The 21,853-nt window shown below is 38.9% G+C and overlaps 1 protein-coding gene across 8 annotated transcripts in view; it reads left to right on the top strand.

The window, feature by feature from the left end:
* crb1 (crumbs cell polarity complex component 1) overlaps nucleotides 1-21,853 on the top strand; it is a 226,235-nt gene that overhangs the window by 78,338 nt on the left and 126,044 nt on the right. For all 8 annotated transcript variants that reach the window (XM_039735479.1, XM_039735484.1, XM_039735482.1 and 5 more), the window contains exon 5: nucleotides 11,280-11,462. In XM_039735479.1, the coding sequence (XP_039591413.1) occupies nucleotides 11,280-11,462 (183 nt within the window). The remainder of the gene's footprint in view (nucleotides 1-11,279; nucleotides 11,463-21,853) is intronic.

Genomic DNA, 21,853 nt, shown 5'->3' with positions numbered 1-21,853 from the left:
GCTCTCATCTGCTTTTAAGTCAACTGCCTTTTGATCTTGTGCTAAAGAAACTTGTCTCTGAATAATGAAAGGCCTATGGCACTCATCACTTTGGTTGTGAAGTGCTTCAGCATGTTGGTCATGACACACATGACGCCTAAGGCCAGGTTTATACTTCACACACTGCAACACATGCTCCAGCGGATGCTACTGATACACAAGCAATGTACTGTTTATACTTGAGCACATACCTTGCGTAAATCTGGAGGATTCCAACAGGTGGCAGTGTAAGATATCACACTGAGAAGACGTTTGGCTTCGCTGCGTTGTGCATTGCCCGAAACATCCATTAAATTCCAAGTACACCTTGCCACAATATCTCTGAAAAGGATGTTTAATGGTTACATCCATCAATCCAGGAAAACACCCATTCCAGCAAGCATCGGGCGTGAGACAGAAACAAAATCCCTGGACAGGGCATCAGCTCATCACAAGCATACACAAAAACTAGTGTCATTTTAGCATCATCAGATCCCCAAACCTTCATGTCTTTGGAAGGAAACCGGAGCACACTGTGGAAACCCACCAGGAAAACATGCAAACTCCAGGCAGGGAACACCAATGACATGACTCCCTACTGCAAGACACTAGTAGATAGATGATAGATAGATAGATAGATAGATAGATACTTTATTAATCCCAAGGGAAATTCACATAATCCAGCAGCAGTATACTGATACAAAGAAACAATATTAAATTAAATAGTAATAAAAATGAAAAAATTAAAATAAAATTAATGTTAGCATTTACTCCCGGTGGAATTGAAGAGTCGCATAGTGTGGGGAGGAATGATCTCCTCAGTCTGTTAGTGGAGCAGGACAGTGACAAAAGTCTGTCACTGAAGCTACTCCTCTGCCTGGAAATGACACTGTTCAGTGGATGCAGTGGATTATTCATGATTGACAGGAGTTTGCTCAGTGCCCGTCGCTCTGCCACAGATGTTAAACTGTCCAACTTTACTCCTACAATGGAGCCTGCCTTCTTAACAAGTTTGTCCAGGCGTGAGGCGTCTTTTATCTTTATGCTGCCTCCCAGCACACCACCGCATAGAAGAGGGCACTCGCCACAACCGTCTGGTAGAACATCTGCAGCATCTTACTGCAGATGTTGAAGGATGCCAACCTTCTCAGAAAGTATAGTCTGCTCTGACCTTTCTTACATAAAGCATCAGTATTGGCAGTCCAGTCCAATTTGTCATCTAGCTGCACTCCCAGATATTTATAGGTCTGTACCCTCTGCACACAGTCACCTCTGATGATCACAGGGTCCATGAGGGGCCTGGGCCTCCTAAAATCCACTACCAGCTCCTTGGTCTTGCTGGTGTTAAGGTGTAAGTGGTTTGAGTTGCACCATTTAACAAAGTCTTTGATTAACTTTCTGTACTCATCCTCCTGCCCACTCCTGATGCAGCTCACAATAGCAGTGTCATCAGCGAGCGCTTGCACGTGGCAGGACTCCGAGTCATATTGGAAGTCTGATGTATATAGATTGAACAGGACCGGAGAAAGTACAGTCCCTTGCCCTGTATTGCTGCACACAATTTCAGACCTGCAGTTTCCCAAGACGCACATATTGAGGTCTGTCTGTAAGATAGTCTACAATCCATGCCACCAGGTGTGAGTCTACTCCCATCTCAGTCAGCTTGTCTCTAAGGAGCAGAGGTTGGATGGTGTACTACCGCTCTGCCACTGTGCCGCCCCCATATGTGTAATTATTAACAGTGTTCATTAATTAAATTAAGTTAACAATTTATCTGTAAAATGTAACATACATATTTTAATGCATTTCATCATGAAAGTGATATCAAGTGTAAATCTAAGGATTCTTAATGTGCAGAGAGTTGGAATATCATACATTTAATGTTTTCTATGGGGTGATCTATTGCTGCTTGCTGCTGCTGTCAGGTCAGGAGGAAGCTCCAGAAGCACGTAGCGATTAACAGCTAGGTTTGTCTTAAGATGACATTTACGAAGGTCTGCTTTAATGATAAATAAACTACAAGATTAAAGTGGACATTTTGAGATTAAAGATGGAATTTAAACTTTATTCACAAAATACACCTTTTTACCATGTCTTTAATTTTTTTTCTCTATGGCTCAAATACACATCCGTAAATTCTGTTCCTATTGTGAAGGTGCAAAAAAAAAAAAAAAGGACACAAAAGATGGTATGTGAGACTTTTACATTGAGGAATATTCGACGCTTGAATATAAAAGCACCACGAATGCATTTGTATGTCGGCATTTTGCTTCACCATATCGAACCATTCATTAACATCAAAGAAGGCACATCGACCCTGTACAATCCACAAAGCGGCTTTCTGTCACATGTAGAAAGTAAACAGAGACTCTGACGTCACATTCCAACTTTTATCACACAGCGCCCCCCAAATATTTTCTGGTACTGCAACTCGCTCACGCGTCTCGTTAATTTCTGAGGACCTGCTCAGAGGACGTATTAAATGAACGCTGGGAACGTGTGGCAGCCATGATGTATGCGCATACCTGTTCTGAGTGTGAAGTATAAATGAGCCCTAACAGACCAGACAACCTGGACTCACATCAGTGTGCCTTTTAAAGAAAAAGATCACCAGAAGATGCAACTTCCACAGTTATTCATGCATGATAAGAAGTTCCCTTGATACCAGCAATGAAGGACAGGGGCGTTGAATTAAACAACATCCTGTGAAACTGTAGCCAGCACTTCCTGACTGGTAGAGCTCGGGCTTGGAGAATGTGCATCTAAGAAAATCTCCTCAGCTTTGGGTTTTCAGCCCATTGCTCTTTTTCCAGTAATGCATGTTTGTGCTGCCATGGCACATTAGTTGTGATTGTTAAAGGCTGTGTACTAAAAGTCTGCATAATCACTGTAAGGTTAAAGAAGACCAAGTGGTTTAGAATTGCGAGCAATGAAACACGCATAGGTTAATAGCAGAAAGTCAAAAATGTGAGTTCAACAGGCAAAACGAGAATCAAAGTCTTAAGGCCGAATGCTGTCAAAGCTGAAATGAAAGTAACACTGATTGAAAGGTCTTCATACTAATGCTACAAAGTATTGTTTAATGTGTCTTTAATCCAAAAGACAGTGTTAGATGCCCTACATTTTATACTGGAGGGACAGATAACGTTATGTTCACCTCTTGACAGCAGCATTTAAAAAACAGTAGTACCCAAGATCACAAGGCGGAAAACAAACAATTGTTATGAAATTGTCCATGAAGTTCTTCCATGTAAATTTTTTTCTATTGATACCACAGGAAATCACTCAACAGAAGATTTTACAATATGATACTTTGCAATAATATATCTGAATCAAGTACATTCCATTATATAACATCTGTTTGTGCAAAAATAAATTTAGAGTAAAGTGAACAGAAAATGTAATGAAGTGAATAACTTTACTAATATTTTTATTTTGAAATGAAACACATTGGATCAAATGAAATAAAGAAGCTGCACAGATTGATAACAGGAGTGGCTTATTGCCTTTGTACATGTCAACCTTTACCAATCTAGGTGTGTAAGTGTATTTGAGTGTCTTCATTCTTTCTTCTTCATAATCCAGAATATGCTATAGTAGGGCAAAGCAGCTGTTAGCTTGTAGTGGTTGTGGGGTCACTAAGATTCATACCATCCAAAGACAGTGATTTGTTTAGTTTGTTACGAGGACCCCAGGAACACACCTAACATTGACCCGGCACACACATACTCACACACAGACACACTGATTAACATGTCTATGAATAAAGAATATATGAGGGACGTTCAAAAAGTTTCCGCACTTTTATATTTTCTTTGGAAGGAAAAAAACCTTTTTTTGCTGATGGCTTTAAAAAGTTAATACGACGCTGGCAAAATTGCATCGCAAAGGAAGGAGACTATGTAGAAAAGTGATGTAATTTGTTTTTGAAATTCTTAATAAATAGAGTTTAAAAAAAGTGCAAAAATATTTTGAATGTCCCTCGTTTTAATCAAATAATGAAGAAAAAATATTACACGTAAACGTGTACACAATTGCCCTCCCCAGTTTCCTGACAGTGATAATTATTAACATACACAAGATTGAACGAAACAACAAACAGTGAATAAGCAATGAAGTCCAACACAATTCAGTACAGCAGGTACAGATGCCAATGAATGAGTGGAATGAAAACCCTGTAAATAGCCCTCTGAACAAAATGTAAAGTTTTATCCTACCAGGTTCCCATTGCAGTGTGAAGATTTGATGTGATCAGGAGCACACCCCAGGTGAAGACGAATCCAACCAAGATGAATGCACACTGACAAGCAGGCACAGGACAGCACATACATTCAGATAAAAGAGAGTTGTAGTTGTAATCCAGTGGTGTGTGTGGTCAGTAGAAACAAAAACAGAAAGATGATCATCACCCTCTCAGAGTCTTTTTGGCTCCTTTTTAAAGAGCCCGCTTGAGATTTGTAATCCTCTCCTTAAAGAAAATTAGTACTGCACATAGAACAGCATCCCTTAACTGCTTACAATTCCTCCTTTAATTGTACTTAGTGGTTTAACATAACCTCTTGTACATGGTTAAAGAAAACGTTCATTTCCATCTTTTGTTCTTGCCAAATGTTTGACCTGTGGTCACTTCTCTGTGGAACAAATCTGTAATTCTTGCATCTTAATGTGGTAGTTATCAATAGGCCCCTCACTCGTTAGTGACATCAAGGAGAGCTTAATGTGAGGAGTCTCAATAGGTTACATTGTTCCACAAGACCAACGTGTGTTAGATTGACTGCATAAATGCCTGCAGGCTCCAGATCTCTGAGACTAGAGTCCTTCACAGCTTCCATTGTATGTTTGCTATAGGTTTGTGTTAATCCTGTTTCTTTTGTAGTAGTACTTAGACAGCATGAGGTGAAAGAACTGCAACTGTCTGGAAGCAGATTAACCTTCTTCCAACCTTTGCCATTTATGTTCATTGAGCAAGGGAGAAAAAAAATGATAAAGCAAGCTTCCTACTAATACTTGTGCTTTCATAAATTAGTAAATATCGTAATCAAAAATCTGTTCCCTCATGGCTTTGTTACAGGTTTCTCTTTGGTTGTGGGTGTTGGGGAAAAAGATGTCCATGTTATATAATAAATCTTTCCTACTTCTGACTGGAACATTTCTATAACGATGCATTCCTCTGTGAATAAGAAATGTGTTCCTTTATCCTGAAATCACATACACTGAATCTAACGGAACTGATTATTGAAAATGCAAACATAATTATTAAAATCCTCTATCATTTGCAAAAAGAACCACAACTGTATCTTGGCTGAACACTGCCAGTTACTCAATCAATTTCTAGAGAAGTGTAGACTTTTTTAATGTGTCCTGCCAGAAAGAAAATCAGCAGGAAGACAAATGAACGGGAGCCAAACCTTGTAGACAATGAACTTTCAGGAGTCTGAGCTTTTCTATCCATCTGTTTATTTTGTAACACTGTTTACCCAGAAGAGGGTTGCAAGTAATCTGGAGCCTATCCCAGCATGCACTGAGCACAAGGCAGGAATGTGGATTGAGAAGTATTCAGAACCCTTCCCTTTATTCACATTATTTTATGTTGCAGCCTTGTGGTTAAATAATTTCATTTTATTTTTTCCATCATCAAGCAACAATTATTGCACCAGAAAGACAAAATGAAAATAGGATATTAGATATCTTTGCAAATTTATTAAGAATAAAAAAAGTGAAAGGGTCTAAGTACATCCTAAATCCACATGTATATGATGGTCAGTTTAGTATTACTAATTCACCTAACTTGCATGTAGTAACACGGAAAAACATACAATACAATACAACTTATTTTTTCGTAGAGTGCTGTTCAATGAGTGCAGGCACACATCGTTATGAACAACGCACAGTTAAAATACAAGTACAGATCATACTATTTACTAAATACGGAACTGCCACACATACTGTATAAATACAGATTGGTTAAAGACACAAAGAACAAGGTATAAACTGATTAAACATAAATGGAAAACAGCAATATCTGTCCATTAATTAATTGATGAACTCTGGCTAGTTGACAATGGAGGAGATTACAATCATACAAAAGAAAGTCAAAAATAAAGTCACAGTCCTGGGGACCTCAGCCAACTGGCCACCTACCTGCTTCTGGAGTCCGTGCTGGCTGTCCAATCTGATGAGAGAATCTTCCATCTGATGTTTCCAGTGGTCCTTTAATTGAGATGACTTTCTATATGCGCAAGAACATGCAAATTCCATGCAAGGAGCACCTGGGGTTTGAAATCCATTCTCCTTGTTTCAAGGAAGCAGAGCTACGACTGTGCCACCCTTCAGTCTGAGTTTAAACAATCAAATACTGTCCAAGCGATGATGTCATGCAATGCAAAATTTCCATCACCACATGGTGATAACACAGCATCATTTCTAACAACAAGATGGCTGTCTCCATGAAAAACATACGCAACATTCACTTACAAATACAGAATTTTCAAGTCAAACTGTCAAAAATATTTTTTAATAATAATTTCAATAATAAATATAAATAAATAAGTAATAATTTTCCACAGAGACAAATAAAGTTTGATGTATCTATATATGTAATAAGAACCTCTTTACAAAATATGTTGTAACAGTTCTTAAAGAACTGGAATGGTGGGTTCAAAATGCCCTCTTGAACTTATTGTCCTCATGTCCTGAACTTTACCTGCTTACCTGTGACAGAGCAAATTGTGCTGAGGGATCACAAAATGTCACATCAGCAACAAATACTCCCTGAGACAACACTTCAGGGACACAAACTTGCTGGAGATCGCTGGGAATTATAAGTAGCGGGTGTTACCATTCCAGCTAAACAGGAAGCGCTAATCGAGTTGTTTCCCTGCCACCTACATTTGGCAACACAACAGCACAACATGATTGAAAATGGTGGTAGAGTCCATAAGTATTACTGCTCACTATTAGGGACATCTGCTACATGTGAGTCTGTGTTAAACTTAGTTTGCTTCTTTGGTAAGTATTAAAAAAGAAATCACTAGGTGAAAATAATTGAAATTCAGTTTAACAGAAAAATGTGTAAGTTGTATGTGCTTGTTAGCATCTGTAAAATTGTCTTCAAATGAGACCAACTATATATAAAGTATAGTGAAATAGGACACAAACAAAATAAACAGCCACCAACTTGGTGACCCCATATACAAGAACTTCCAAAATCAAGGAAAATAAATTCAAAGTAGTCTTTTCAGACTGAATTTTTTTATTGGAGTTGAAGCAAAATGGACGACATCCAGCATATGTGTTCAAGTGGTAGGAAAGGGAATGTCCAGGTACACAGACCTGGAAATGACATCAGCAATGGAGTGGCTGTCAGCCTTCCATTCTGCAGAGGAAGTTGAAAAAAAGCATTAGTTAACAGTGCCAACTCTGGTCTGACAGTTAATTACCATCACCAAAGCCCTTAAGTTTGCTTCACGCTGCTATTTTATGCCAACACTAACTTTTGAGTTTTTCTTCTTCAGTAAGAACTTCCAAAATCAAGGAAAATAAATTCAAAGTAGTCTTTTCAGACTGAATTTTTTTATTGGAGTTGAAGCAAAATGGACGACATCCAGCATATGTGTTCAAGTGGTAGGAAAGGGAATGTCCAGGTACACAGACCTGGAAATGACATCAGCAATGGAGTGGCTGTCAGCCTTCCATTCTGCAGAGGAAGTTGAAAAAAAGCATTAGTTAACAGTGCCAACTCTGGTCTGACAGTTAATTACCATCACCAAAGCCCTTAAGCTTGTTCACACGCATGACTATACTGTATTTATGCCAACACTAACTTTTGAGTTTTTCTTCTTCAGTTAAATATCTACAGAAAATTATTTACTTTAACACTGGAAATGTATTGTAACAGCATAAGAGTTCATTAAAAATACTGAATAGATAAATACAGTACAGGCCAAAAGTTTGGACACACCTTCTCATTCAATGTGCTTTCTTTATTTTCATGACCATTTACATTGGTAGATTCTCACTGAAGGCATCAAAACTATGAATGAACACATGTGGAGTTATGTTTTTAACAAAAAAAGGTGAAATAACTGAAAACATGTTTTATATTCTAGTTTCTTCAAAATAGCCACCCTTTGCTCTGATGACTGCTTTGCACACTCTTGGCATTCTCTCGATGAGCTTCAACAAGGTAGTCACCTGAAATGGTTTTCACTTCACAGGTGTGCCTTATCAGGGTTATTTAGTGGAATTTCTTGCTTTATCAATGGGGTTGGGACCAGCAGTTGTGTTGTGCAGAAGTCAGGTTAGTTGGACGATCATTTATTTTTCAACAGGACAATGACCCCAAACACACCTCCAGGCTGTGTAAGGGCTATTTGACCAAGAAGGAGAGTGATGGAGTGCTGTAAATGGTCATGACAATAAAGAAAACACATTGAATGAGGAGGTGTGTCCAAACTTTTGGCCTGTACTGTATGTGTAAAAGTCTTTTGTCATGCAGAAAATTCTGATGAGTTTCAAGGGGATTGAATACTTTTGCACACCACTCCAAATTGCTAAGATATTGGAGCGTTTTGTTGCAAATAGTCAACAGGGTTGCAAGAAACGCGTTGCGAAAAAAAGACACAAATTAACTGCCACAGATTTGAAAAGAATCAAACTTGAAGCAACCAGGCACCCATTAATATATATTTATTTATATATATTATTATAAAAGGAAATCCCGGGACAAGGCTTTCTCTGAGATAATTTCAACTCCCTTGAGGGATAATTTCAAGTCCCGCAAGATGAGACGTTTTGCCAAGAGATTTTCACAATTCCCGCCCTCCTCTCAAACATTTACAACCATGCCCACAGTTCAATCACTTCTCATTCATGTGAATGCTATTGTCAGACTCAGTTGCTGCACTCTCAGCTCCAAGCAGGGTCGGAAATAAAAGACAAAGAGTAGAAGACAAAGTAGAATGTCGTAAAGAGGTTCAAAAATGTTTGCGCGATACACATGCAGAGCAGGTTAGAGATTATGAAAGTACTAAAATTCGAAAGTCTCCAAAAACTGATAGTAAAGATCGCATTAGCGATAATAAATGGAAATTATTACTCAAAATAACGGAACAGCGAAAAGAGATTGAATATATAGACAAAGGTAATATGAAAGAAATATGTAGGTATGATTTTTGGCTTTAAACTTTAAGTGGGGGACTTGTAGATTGTCTAATTCGTGTTGCCATCAGGGAAAAGTAGTGTTTCTTCCCAATGAAAAGGCATATCTGTGAGAATTAAAAGTTTTCTTCTTTGGTGAAAGTGAAATCCACATACGCGAGCAGCAGAGATGTGAAGTAGCTGGCACTAGCACACACACAGGGGTTGGTGAGAGAAGCAAGCAGGAGGCAGAGCCCCCTAGTGTGGTTTTATTTCAGGTGACTACCTGTTGAAGCTCATCGAGAGAATGCCAAGAGTGTGCAAAGTAGTAATCAGAGCAAAGGGTGGCTATTTTGAAGAAACTAGAATATAAAACATGTTTTCAGTTATTTCACCTTTTTTTGTTAAGTACATAACTCCACATGTGTTCATTCATAGTTTTGATGACCTTTTTTGATTAACCTTCAGTGAAAATCTAGTGTAAATGGTCATGAAAATAAAGAAAACACATTGAATGAGAAGGTGTGTCCAAACCTTTGGCCTGTACTGTATATATATATATATAGCAAGAGAGAGAGAGACCCAGTTTAAAAGCAGTGTTGGGGTAACAGACAAGATCCCAGTTACAGTAAGCCTCTTTCAGGAATCTACTTTAAGTCCTTATGTCTTTGATATGGTTATGGAGGGGTTGACTTGTAAGATAAAATATCAACCCCGGTGTAAGCTTTTTTACCTGATGACTTTGTGTTGTGTAGCACCAGAAAGAAGGAAATGGACAGGAAGTATAGAATCGAGAAGGCTTTGGAAGATAGAGTGTTGAAGATAAAATGGAGGAAGACAGAATCTATTTTTTTAAGTTAAGAGAGAGAGAATTAAATGAAAAGATAACACATAGCACAATCTGAAAAGGAAAAACTGGAAGAAGGTTTCAGGAGTGATCAAAAAATTATGATAAAGGTAAGATATTTAAGACAGTGGTAAGACCAGCAATGATGTATGGAGCTGAGACGTGGTCAACAAGGGGAGCACTGAGGAAGAAGTTAGATATGGGAGAAATGAGAATGTTGAGATGGATGTGTGGAGTTACAAAAAAGAACAGAACAAGAACAATCAGAGGTACAACAATAGTGGGAGAGAAATCTAAAAAAGTACAGGAAAGTACTTTGATAGGATGAAGTGGTATGGACAAATAATGACCATGAATATATGAGCAAAGAGTGATGGGGATGGAAGTACAGGAGAAGAGAAAGAATAGGAGGCCAAAGTGGTGGTTGATGGATAAAGTAAAAGAAGATCTGAAAGAAAACAGTAGGAGGTGCAGAGCTGAGCTGTATGGAGAAGGTTGATTAGGCATGTTGCTTCCACATAGAAATGGGAAAAGATTAAGAAGAAGAAATTGATTGAAAGTAGTCTGTATCAAACTTCAGGTATCAATACACAGTGTACACAGTGTAGAGAGAGAGAGAGAGAAGTTAGGAGCACGCACCGATACAGTGCATTGCCGCACCCACCACACGACAAACCAACTTAGGATCCCAGATTAGGACCCAAGTGCAGCCATGCAACGAGTACACCTCAGCACCACACTAGTTCAGATGGAGTGGAAGAGCTAATCAAAAAATAAAATTAACAAAAGTGCTGCCTCAAAGAGAAAGTAAGAGCCACAAAACTAAAATCGCATTTGGCAAAAGTTGCTTACTGAGACTTCAGCTTGGTAACAAGGGTGTCATCAGATGATCCCAGGCATCTGGTGGATTAATTCTGGGTAAGTAGTTATGAATGGCAGTGTGCAGAGTTGCAGGTTACAGTTCTGTAGTGCTTCATTAAAGTTTTCTCTTACTAACATATTTTTCTAGATTTTCCAGCTTAATAGTCATTATAGCCATTATTAGTTTTCTCGTCTGTGTCATTTCTTGTGATAAGCATTACAGTAAAAAAAAAAAAAAAATTCCAAAAGTTTCACTTTTAAATCTATGTGCAAAAGTTCTGATAATGAACTTCAAGGCTTAGTTTTACTGTTGAAAGTGTGGTATGTTCATGATCAGTCATTTAGAACTGCTAATAAAGTTCCCAGTGTTTTAAGTGATATCTTTTTGTTGTGTTGCTGTTTTATGTTTACATAGGATTTACAGGGCGAGACTGTGAGATGGATATAAATGAGTGCAGTAGTAGCCCATGCTCAACTGAAGGCACATGTATAGAGTTATCATGGAAGGAGTACTATGGGATAGCCCCTGAGCTGCCAGCAAACTTTGAATACAGAAATGCTGTGGGATATATCTGCAGATGTCACCAAGGCTATACAGGTAAACTATGTACTTATAACACTATTTTACTTTTCATTTTGGGGAAAACTATGAAAAGGTCACTTTTGTAGGGATCAAGTGCTAAAATTGCATCTTGACACTGAGTTTAAAAAAATGAATACATAAAAATTAGGTCCAAATTGAGTAGATGACAATTGTTGATTCCCTAGAGGATGGTTGGGTGTCCTGCCCAGGATGGAGGCCGGCTGGCCTGGCTGGGATGCTGTAATGGAAGGATGGACTAAATGGGGGCAATATCTCATCGTGATTGGGATCCTTGAAGATTACAGGAACTGGCAAGAGAGGATGGCAGGGAGCAGTTCATCACCCCCTATAATATGTGGCAGTGTCCCTCATATAGAGTTCCAGTTTGGACACCTGCATGGGAGTTGGAGTCCAGAGGTGCAGCCATTTAGAGGTGTCTGGTGGATGAATGAGGGCACACACCGCTAGGGGAGGACCTCCATGGCCTTCTTATGACACAGAAGCACTTCCAACTGGCTACATCACATCACGAAGTGCTCCCAGGTCCAGCATTAAAGGAGCCCACTTCTGTAACTCGACGAGTCAGAGCTGGAAGGAAGGAAAGCAACACTTGTTTTGGAGGAGCATTAGTGTGGGGAGAAGAGGGAGAAGAATAGAGCAGAGAAGAGACAACCTGGTTATTGTTATACAAGGTATTTGTTTAATAAAAAAACCCCTTTATTTAAACTCAGGACTGTTTTGTACATTTGTGTTTGGGGTTTGGGGCTCTTTGATTCCACCTAGCTTTCAACACAATTAAATTACGAACATGCCTATTTGCCAGCAAACCATCAAGGGAGGCCATCAATGATTTAAAATGTACTGATACGCCAAAAAAAATACAGGATTTTCTAGTCAGTCAGTAAGTTATACAAAATATGCTGTAACAAGGTTGAAGTGGTGGGTCTTGAACTTGTTGTCCTTATGCAGCTCTGACTCCCTGAAATTAGATATAAATAATGCCTTCAAATAATTTGTGTTTAGTTATTAGCTTGTCTTTTTTATTATGTATTACATCTAACAGGAAAGATCCAGTAGCGTTTTCTCCTAAAATACTGATAATCTCAAAAAAAAAAAAATAAAAACAAGAAACAGACGGATTGACAGGACCCGGAGGGTGATTTGTTTCACTCACTTCAGTTCGGCTGCCGCTCTGGAGTAAGAATCCTTTCTATTTGATTGCAAAATAACAATCAGCCCGAGTCATTTGTGGTATGCAGGGAGGAAAGGCTAAATAAATTCCTGAGGTGAATAAAGATTACCTGCCTGTCAACAAAAGTATGACGAAGGGAGATTATAGCACTTACATGAAACTTGAAAAAAATGAGCCGTGGGAGTGCACACAGATCAGAAGAGGAATATACAGTTTCAAAGTGTCATTATTGCCCGGCATGGCAGTTTTAGATACAATTGGAATAACTAAATTATGCAGTTAATGGCTAAATACGCCCATCAAGATTGTGCCCTTCATACAATAAATGAAAACATAACTGATAAATGATAACTATGTCCCAATTTAGCAAATCTTCTCAAATTACGGTTGGCCTAGTCTTTGGGTAAAAGGTGAGGACATCCACACACAAACTAGTGTGAAAAATACCCCGAGGCAATCAGAGTTCTTGTTTGCGTTCCAGTGTTGACTGAAATCTTACTCTGATACTATGGAGTACACAACAGGTTAGCTATACTGAATGGTATCAGTTAAGCAGTGGATACGAAATCCTCAAACATAACACACACCACCCTGTACTTCTGATCAGCATCACAAAGACAAGCCACTTTCATTACACATCCAAATTTACTGGCTATGAGTGCAGTGCTAATATGACGATGTCATCATGTGGATCAAGATCATTTTCTGCTGCAATCCCATTTGTTACAGTGCTTCTGTGCCATAGGCCAGCATTGCAGTTCTTGTTAGTTAAGAGCACAGAATACGTCATGTCACATTACAGTCCTGGTCAAACGTTTTGAGAATTATGTTGTTTTAATGATGGCAATTTGCATCTACGAGTAATCCAGAATGTAATGAAGAGCGATCAGATGAATTGTAATTAATTGCAAAGTCCCTCTTTGCCATGAAAATGAACTTAATCCCAATAAAACCACTGCCAGTGTTGTTGTGACGAAGGCTTCAGGATGCCCAAGAAAGTCCAGCAAGCGCCAGGACCTTCTCCTGAAGTTGATTCAGCTGCGGGATCGGGACACCACCAGTGCGCAGGAATGGCAGCAGGCAGGTGTGAGTACATTTGAATGCACAGTGAAGTGAAGACTTTTGGAGGATGGCCTGGTGTCGATAAGGGACAAAAAGAAGCCACTTCTCTCCAAGAAAAATATCAGGGACAGACTGATATTCTGCAATAAGTACAGGGATTGGACTGCTGAGGACTGGGGAAACATCATTTTCTCTGATAAATCCCCTTTCTGATTGTTTGGGGAATTGGGAAAAAAGATTGTCTGGAAAAGAAAAGGTGAGCACTACCATCAGTCCTGTGTCATGCCAACAGTAAATCATTCTGAGATCATTCATGTGTGGGGTTGCTTCTCAGCCAAGGCAGTGGGCTCACTCACAATTTTGCCTAAGAACACAGCCATGATGAAAGATTGGTAACAAAACATCCTCTGAGAGCAACTTCTCCCAACCATCCAAGAACAGTTTGGTGACCAACAATGCCTTTTCCAGCAGGATGGAGCACCGGGCCATCATGCAAAAGTGATAATTAAGTGGCTTGGGGAACAAAACTTTGAAATTTGGGCCAGGAAGCTCCCCAGACCTTAATCCCATTGAGAACTTGTGGTCACTCCTCAAGAGGCTGGTGGACAAACAAAAACCCACCAGTTCTGACAAACTCCAAGCATTGATTATGCAAGAGTGGGCTGCCATCAGTCAGGATTTGGTCCAGAAGTTGATTGACAGCATGCCAGGGAGAATTGCAGAGGTCTTGAAAAGAAGGACCAACAGTGCAAATATTAACTTGTTGCATAAACTTAATGTAATTGTCAATAAAAGCCTTTGTAACTTATGAAATGATTATAATTTTACTTCAGCATACCATAGAAACATCTGATAAAAAGATCTAAAAACACTGAAGCAGCAAACTTTGTGAAAACCAATACTTACGTCATTCTCAATACTTTTGGCCACGACTGTACACAGCATTTCCAGTGATTTTCAGTCATAGCCTTCCATCCATCCATTATCCAACCCACTATATCCTAACTACAGTCTGCTGGAGCCAATCCCAGCCAACACAGGGCGCAAGGCAGGAAACAAACCCCGGGCAGGGCCACAGGGCACATACACACACACACCAAGTACACACTAGGGACAATTTAGGATCGGCAATGCTCCTAACCTGCATGTCTTTGGACCGTGGGAGGAAACCAGAGTACCTGGAGGAAACCCACGCAGACATAGGGAGAACATGCAAACTCCACACAGGGAGGACCCGGGAAGTGAACCCGGGTCTCCTAACTGCGAGGCAACAGCTCTACCCACTGCGCCACCCACCCCAGTCATAACCTTAATTTACATAGTCGTAATTGGTGCGTCCCCATGAAATTTAGTCGTGTAATGTTACATACCCAGTGACTCACTCCAAGTAGGCCGTGACTTGCTAAAAGGTTTGATTTTTGTCTTTAGTTATAGGGATGGGCTTTGTGTTCATGAACGCTGACAACCAATGAATTCTCATGTGGAAGTACAATGCATGGAATGCAGTGAAGAGAACTTCAGAATAATGGTATTTTGAACCTCACAAAGAGAAGAGAATATCATATGTCTGATGTCTTGCATTTTAGACAGAATGGACTGTAGCTGAACTTGCCAGACCTTTAAACCCTTCCCCTGGCACTGCCTCTGTCCAACTTCATGTTATTGGGTGTCGCAAAAAGGGATGAGCATGACTGTGCTGAAAGGCTGCCACACAGTCTCAAAGTCGGACAAGCCCAGTGATTTTCAGTTGTGTAAATTGATATGGTCTGGCAAGGAAATCAGCAACAGCCATCAGCAAGTCTGATGTACCCACTGACTAAATGTTGTGTAATGTTACATCTGCTCAAGCAGAAGCGTGCCTTTTCTAAGTGTAAAGCTGGCTAAAATAAAAGAAACATACTGACAAATACCCATTTGTAAATTTGTATTTAATTACTGTATATTTTAGTACACACTCAGAGCTCACAGTTAACCCCAATTATGGGGTTATGTACTGAACAATAATGAGCAGCAACACCATACAGCCTGATTAGCAACAGTCCATCCAGCAAGAATGGAAAGTGCATCCTGTAAATCAGGATAATTTGACAAGATGGTAGAAACCTTTGTTGGAAATTAAAAAATCAGAGACACGCGCAGACATAAGTGATTTCCAATAGCTGAGCACTGAACTTCCTCCTTTTGTTGGCCTTAGGCACGTTTCTATTTTTACTAAACACTTTGTTAGTTTGTACTATATTCTTATTGTAGAATCAATTAATGGTAGACAAGACACTCCTGGAAGCAGCTGCTTTTGAACTGCTCAGTTTGCTGACGTAAGTCACCTTGTTGATCTTAACATGCCACCCCTGAGCTTGGGTTTAGAAATTTGTAGTTTTTGTTAAACTAACATCATCATTATTATTATTATTATTATAATTTTTTCCCCTAAATATCATTTCATTGGCTGTTGTTGTTGGAGCATCTTGTAGGATTTATTTCTGTCGTTTACTCAAGCATCTCACTGAAAACTGGTTTTAAAGTTATTCCTATGTAGCCCTACCCAGTTTTTCAGCTGAGTCAAAAAACACATTTTCTTACAGTTTTAGATGCCATTAATGCCTTCTGGTAGTGCCTCTGTTTATTTGGCATCACATTGAATGACACCTTCCCCACTTGTTTGATATAAATCAAAATGTAATTTCTTCTTAAAGGAAGCATTTTCTGACTATGCTCCAAATGCTCATTCCTGGCTGTCATTGACCCCAAGTCCTGGTGCATCTCCATCCTCTCTTATAGTTCACTTGGTTCACAGACTAACATCCTTTAACTTGATGAAGATTACTCTTCAGACTTACTTGTTTTCTCTGGCTCATATTTTCTAGTCTTGTCTGTCTTAAATACTGGATTTTTAAAAAATCCTGAACCACAGACTTTTATTGTCCATGTATCCAATTATGACTTGACATTCACACAGAGTTCAACTTTTAAACAGTAAGTCACACGCATCTATCTGGTAGCAGGCAGAATTTAACATGACTGCTTTCATGATGTTGTCATAAGGAGTATAATTACACTAGAATGCAAAAATAAGATCTTGAGGATCATATGTGACTAAAAATAAAATGTGTGGGACGCACATAAAAAAGTAATTTAATTCCATTAAAATTCATAGATTTGTGAATTTTCTAACTAGCTTAAGAAAATGACGCATCACAATAAAGTTGTGTATGTATGTATGGTATGTAGGATAAGGGTTATAGTTAGAGAAATTTTCAAACTGTAAGAGATTTTTGTTTAATCATTTAAGGAAGCTATGCATTTTAATTGAATTAAAGTCATTCTTTTATGGTTGCCCACGATTTTACTTTTCATCACATATGACCAAACAACATCCATCCATTTTCCAACCCGTTGAATCCGAACACAGGGTCACGGGGATCTGCTGGAGCCAATCCCAGCCAACACAGGGCGCAAGGCAGGAACCAATCCCGGGCAGGGCGCCAACCCACCGCAGACCAAACAAAATCTAAGCACAAACATTTTTTTTCTTTTTAGTGCATTTTTGAATAAAATCTTGTCACTTAAAAATTCTAATTTTTATATATTTTTTAGCCACCCTAATGCCACACAGTCCTGGGCATGGTATAATAACCTTGACTTGGGTGGGAAGTTGATTTGAAAGTGTGATAAAATTCAAGGGCATCAGCAAGCCCCAAACACGAACACACAAAGAGTTCCGGGTTCAAATAATGGAGCATTTACTCAGATCTCCTCCACAAAGTATCACAAGCACAAGTAATCTCTCTCTCCACAATCCACAGATCATCTGCCCGCCTCCAGTTGAATGTTGCCTTCCTTCCTCCCAGCCCCGACTCACCTGGACATGGAAGTGTGGTCCCTTAAATTGAGGATCCAGGAGTACTTCAGGGTCATACGGACGTTCTATTGCAGGGAGTGCATCTCCCTGCCGTGCCCCCTTGTGGCACCCATGGATCCCAGTAGGGCTGTGCTGCCAGACTATACTTCCCAGCATGCCCTACTGGTTCCATACTGTGCACTGATATCCAGGGCCACTGCCATCTAGCATCCTGGGGGAATAAAGAGTCCCCAACAATGTCTTCTTCTGGTGAGCTCTCCTTCCATCTTCTCCGGCTCCTTCCTCTATCCTGGTTGGTATGTCCATCTGTCTGTTCTGAGCCTCCCATCTGGATAAGGAGCCATCCCTTCCTCTGATGCCCGTCCAACCCCTGCGGCATTTACAACAGAAATGACATTAGCGACAGAGTGGAATCAAACCTACGGTCTTAAAGTGAAACATAACATTCATTCATGTTCATTTCTCATTTTAGAAAATCCTAACCATATTGAATCCTTGCTCGTGTGAAGCACTATAAATGTGCGTTTTTCTATTAAAGAATTGAACCTTCAATCTTTCTTTGGAAAGCCCAACATTTTATTCATTGAGCCAATATCTAGCCTCTGCAAGAAGTATTTCACCAAATTTTTATATAAATGATGAAAAATTGGAAAAATTAAAAAAAAAAAATAGTTTGTGTACATTGGTCTCAAATCTTCAACCATCTGATTGAAAGTCCAACTTGCTAACAACTTGACCAATGCTACTTAACTGTCATACTGAAGTAATTTGACAAAACTTCACCCTCAGTTAATCAAAATGATATTTTTATTAGTTTGTCTACATTGGTCCTGAACCTTTGACTGTTTGATTGAAATTCCACAACGCTACCCACTTGACCAACACCATTACCATATGTACTCACGTATAAGTCTGGTCTTGAAACCCGATTAATCAATTATAAAATCAGACCCCGACTTATACGCCCATTCAAAAAAGCAACACTTAATTTTTTTTTCTTGCAACTTCTTGCCTCCTTTTGTTGCAGCAGCACAGTTACCAATTTCTTTCGGTACTTCAACCACGTTTAATTTAAAACCAGCTTCATATTTTCTTCTGATCAAATGCTCCATCATAGATAAGTGACGCTCTTACAATAAAGGTGTATGAGGATGTGAGATACAAAAAACACAAAACAGTGCAAACATCGCTTTGGAATAGTTCGGGTATTACTGTGTGGCACAATAGAGAGCACGCATGCGCTGAAACAGCACATTTACACACACCACATAAAAATAAAAGGCAGTGTGCTCCGTGGTAGGGCTGTGCGATATGACCAAAATCTTATATCCCGATATTTCATTTCATATCCCGATATCACGATATAGTACATTTTCTTTGTATTCAGTGAATAGTTTATATAATCACCACTCCTTTTTTTTTTTCATTTAAATTAAAAAAATCAAAAATGAGAAGTACTCAACTTGTAACTATTTCTGTTCTTTTATTTAGAACATTTGAGCAAAATGTTTGACTTAGAATGTAAACATAAAATGTTAATGTATCAAATATAAAACACTTTTCAAAAACAAATTACTAAAGGCCCAATATAAAATACTGCTATATAAAATGCCTGACATAAACAAAATGTGAACTGTAGCAGCAATAACTCTCACAACATATATTAAATATAAAAGGATCAAAGCACTAACAACTAAACTATATAAGGCCAATAAACCCTTTAAACAAAATAAATACAAGTCTAACATTAACTGTCAAAACCAAATGTAGACATTGTATTTCAAACTGTAGCAGCAATAAGGCTTACGACAAAAATATATTAAATATATAATATTAAATATAATATTTTTAGGCTACATTCTAGTAAAATGTTAATTTGCACATCGTAGTGTGGCAAATCTCCGTTAATGAGTTACAGCTGATAAGCCCGTGCGTGGGACTGGGCGGCGCTAGCGTGTTGATGCCGTCCAGCCCCAAGCACGGGCGATCCGCTGTAACTAGACGAGATTTGCCGTGTTAATGCAGCTGTGGCGTAAACGTAATGTAGCGTTCTGTTCTTTATTGTAGAGTTCTCTGATTTACATCCCTCTCAGTTATTTATTCTGTTGTCCCTGTTATTTCTGATGGACTGTAATAGAGTGGAAGGTAAAGGAGGTTCCGGAGGGATGGGGGGTGGAGCATTGGGGAAGCGCTGTGAAAAAGGAGGAGTGGACGACGATCTTGTCAGCCCCTAGCTAAGAGAGTTTGTTTTGGATTGCTGTCTGTTGTGGTTGTGGCCAACAGCAACCATTTTTTTTGTTTGTGTTTAATAAAGAGGGAACTAACCAAGTGACCGTCTCGGATCGTTATTACATCTGGAAGATGCTACAGTAATTTTAACAAGATTAACGCTGACAGCAAACGCTGCAGGGAAAATTACGCCTTAAGCAAATTGTTTTGGTAGCAATTAATCTTCCAAGCTTTTAACATGCTCGTTTAAATAGTACCTTTACAACTATAATATCCTACGTGGCCTGCCTCTCAGTTGTAAACTCTCTGCATGCTCGCTCACGTGCTTTTTGCGGAGGTGGTAGAAGAGGTTTGTCGTGTTGGAGTCTGTGGTAGCGATCGGTTTGCAGCACAATTTGCACAGTACCGTTTTCTGGTCCGTGTCAGACTCTTCAAATCCAAACCATCTCCATACTACAGAGGTAGCCCCTCGTTTAGGAACAAGGTCCTTCTGTGTGGAGCTACCTGGTGTTGCCTCGTCTTCATCAGCCATGGTAGTGTGTCTGCATCCACGTGGTGGCCATCAAAACAATGAAAAAAATATTGCCGTAAACAGTTTATTTTGCGACACCACGAAACAAACGATAGCGTAATGTGCAGCGATAGACGTTTTCATATTGTCACCCGATATATATCGTTATATCGAACATCCCTACTCCGTGGTTACTCGCTCAGGTGGGAGTTAGCATATCATCATCTCTTGGACCAATAGCATGAAGTTTCCGCATCTGACTTATATGACCGACAGTATAAAATACTGGAAATTATACGGTAAAATCAAGTCCCAACTTATCCGCAGAAGAACTTATCTGCAAGTATATACGGTAATTTATTATATATATGTGCCTTGTCTAAAAGCACTACATATATGTGTAATCGCTAAAAGTATAATATAAAGAAATGAGAAATTTAAATTTGACGTAATTAACATACAGATCCTGGGTCAAAACTGTCAAAATATTGCCTTGTCAGCATTTGAATCAGTTTGGTAAAAGTAGGTGAAAAATTGATTGCGAAATCTGACCTAAACAAACAGAGAGGGCAAGCTCAATAATATATATATATATATATATATATATATATATATACAGGTATATACAGTATATATATATATATATATATATATATATATATATATAAATTACATCTTACTGATGCTCCAGTCGATGAGCCGCCAAACTAAATCAGCCGATTTTCACTTTAAAAGACTCAATTGCTGCCCAGTAATTTGACCAACCACAAAAAACTATTTTTTTAGCATCTGCTTTTCTAAGCTTTATGGTATTTAGTTGTGGTGCTGCTTTACGTGAGGTATTACAATGCTTGAGCTAGCGCATGTCTTTTCTTGTTGCAAATATCTTGTGAACAATGGGCAGACTGATGTAGTGGTTAAGGCTTTGGACTGCAAGCCATGAGGTGGTGGGTTCAAATCCTGCTCCTAACACTTGTGACCCTGAGCACAAGAAGAAATGTAACTAACACAAGAAGAAATGTAACTAACTGTGTCATAAATGTTGTAAGTTCACCTTGGATAAAGGCATCAGCTAAATAAGTTAATGTATTAACCTTAATATTAAAAAAAACTGAGAAAAAGGAATCGGGGAGACATCCTGTGCAATTAGACAAACAGCAAGAAGGGCTACTTTAATGAAATTGGACCTTTTTATCTGGGCCTCAAAACACAGCTTGTCCAAGTTTGGATGGTAAATCAATTTGTCTTAAGTACATCAGCTCACCTTTTCAATTAGAAAAAGAAGTGATAAAGAATTTGTAGTTGCTTCCTAGTAAACAATAGACTTGTGTACTTAAGAGCAGATCGTCTGTATCATTTGTAAACTTGTTAAGCATGTTAGTTTTGTGTCTTCTTGAATAAACATCTTATGAACATTTGCTAGATTTGTGGCATTTTTAAAGGTTTGTACTGTGTTTGTGATATGTTTGTGTTTGTCATACAGTATATGCTTTGGTAAGAAACAAGTGGTGCATAATTAAAATGGCAATCCATATTTCTAATTACACTTTAAG

The sequence above is a fragment of the Polypterus senegalus genome, chromosome 14 (genome assembly GCF_016835505.1).
Source record: "Polypterus senegalus isolate Bchr_013 chromosome 14, ASM1683550v1, whole genome shotgun sequence".
Taxonomy (NCBI): domain Eukaryota; kingdom Metazoa; phylum Chordata; class Cladistia; order Polypteriformes; family Polypteridae; genus Polypterus; species Polypterus senegalus.
This window is presented reverse-complemented; position numbering and strand designations above follow the sequence as displayed.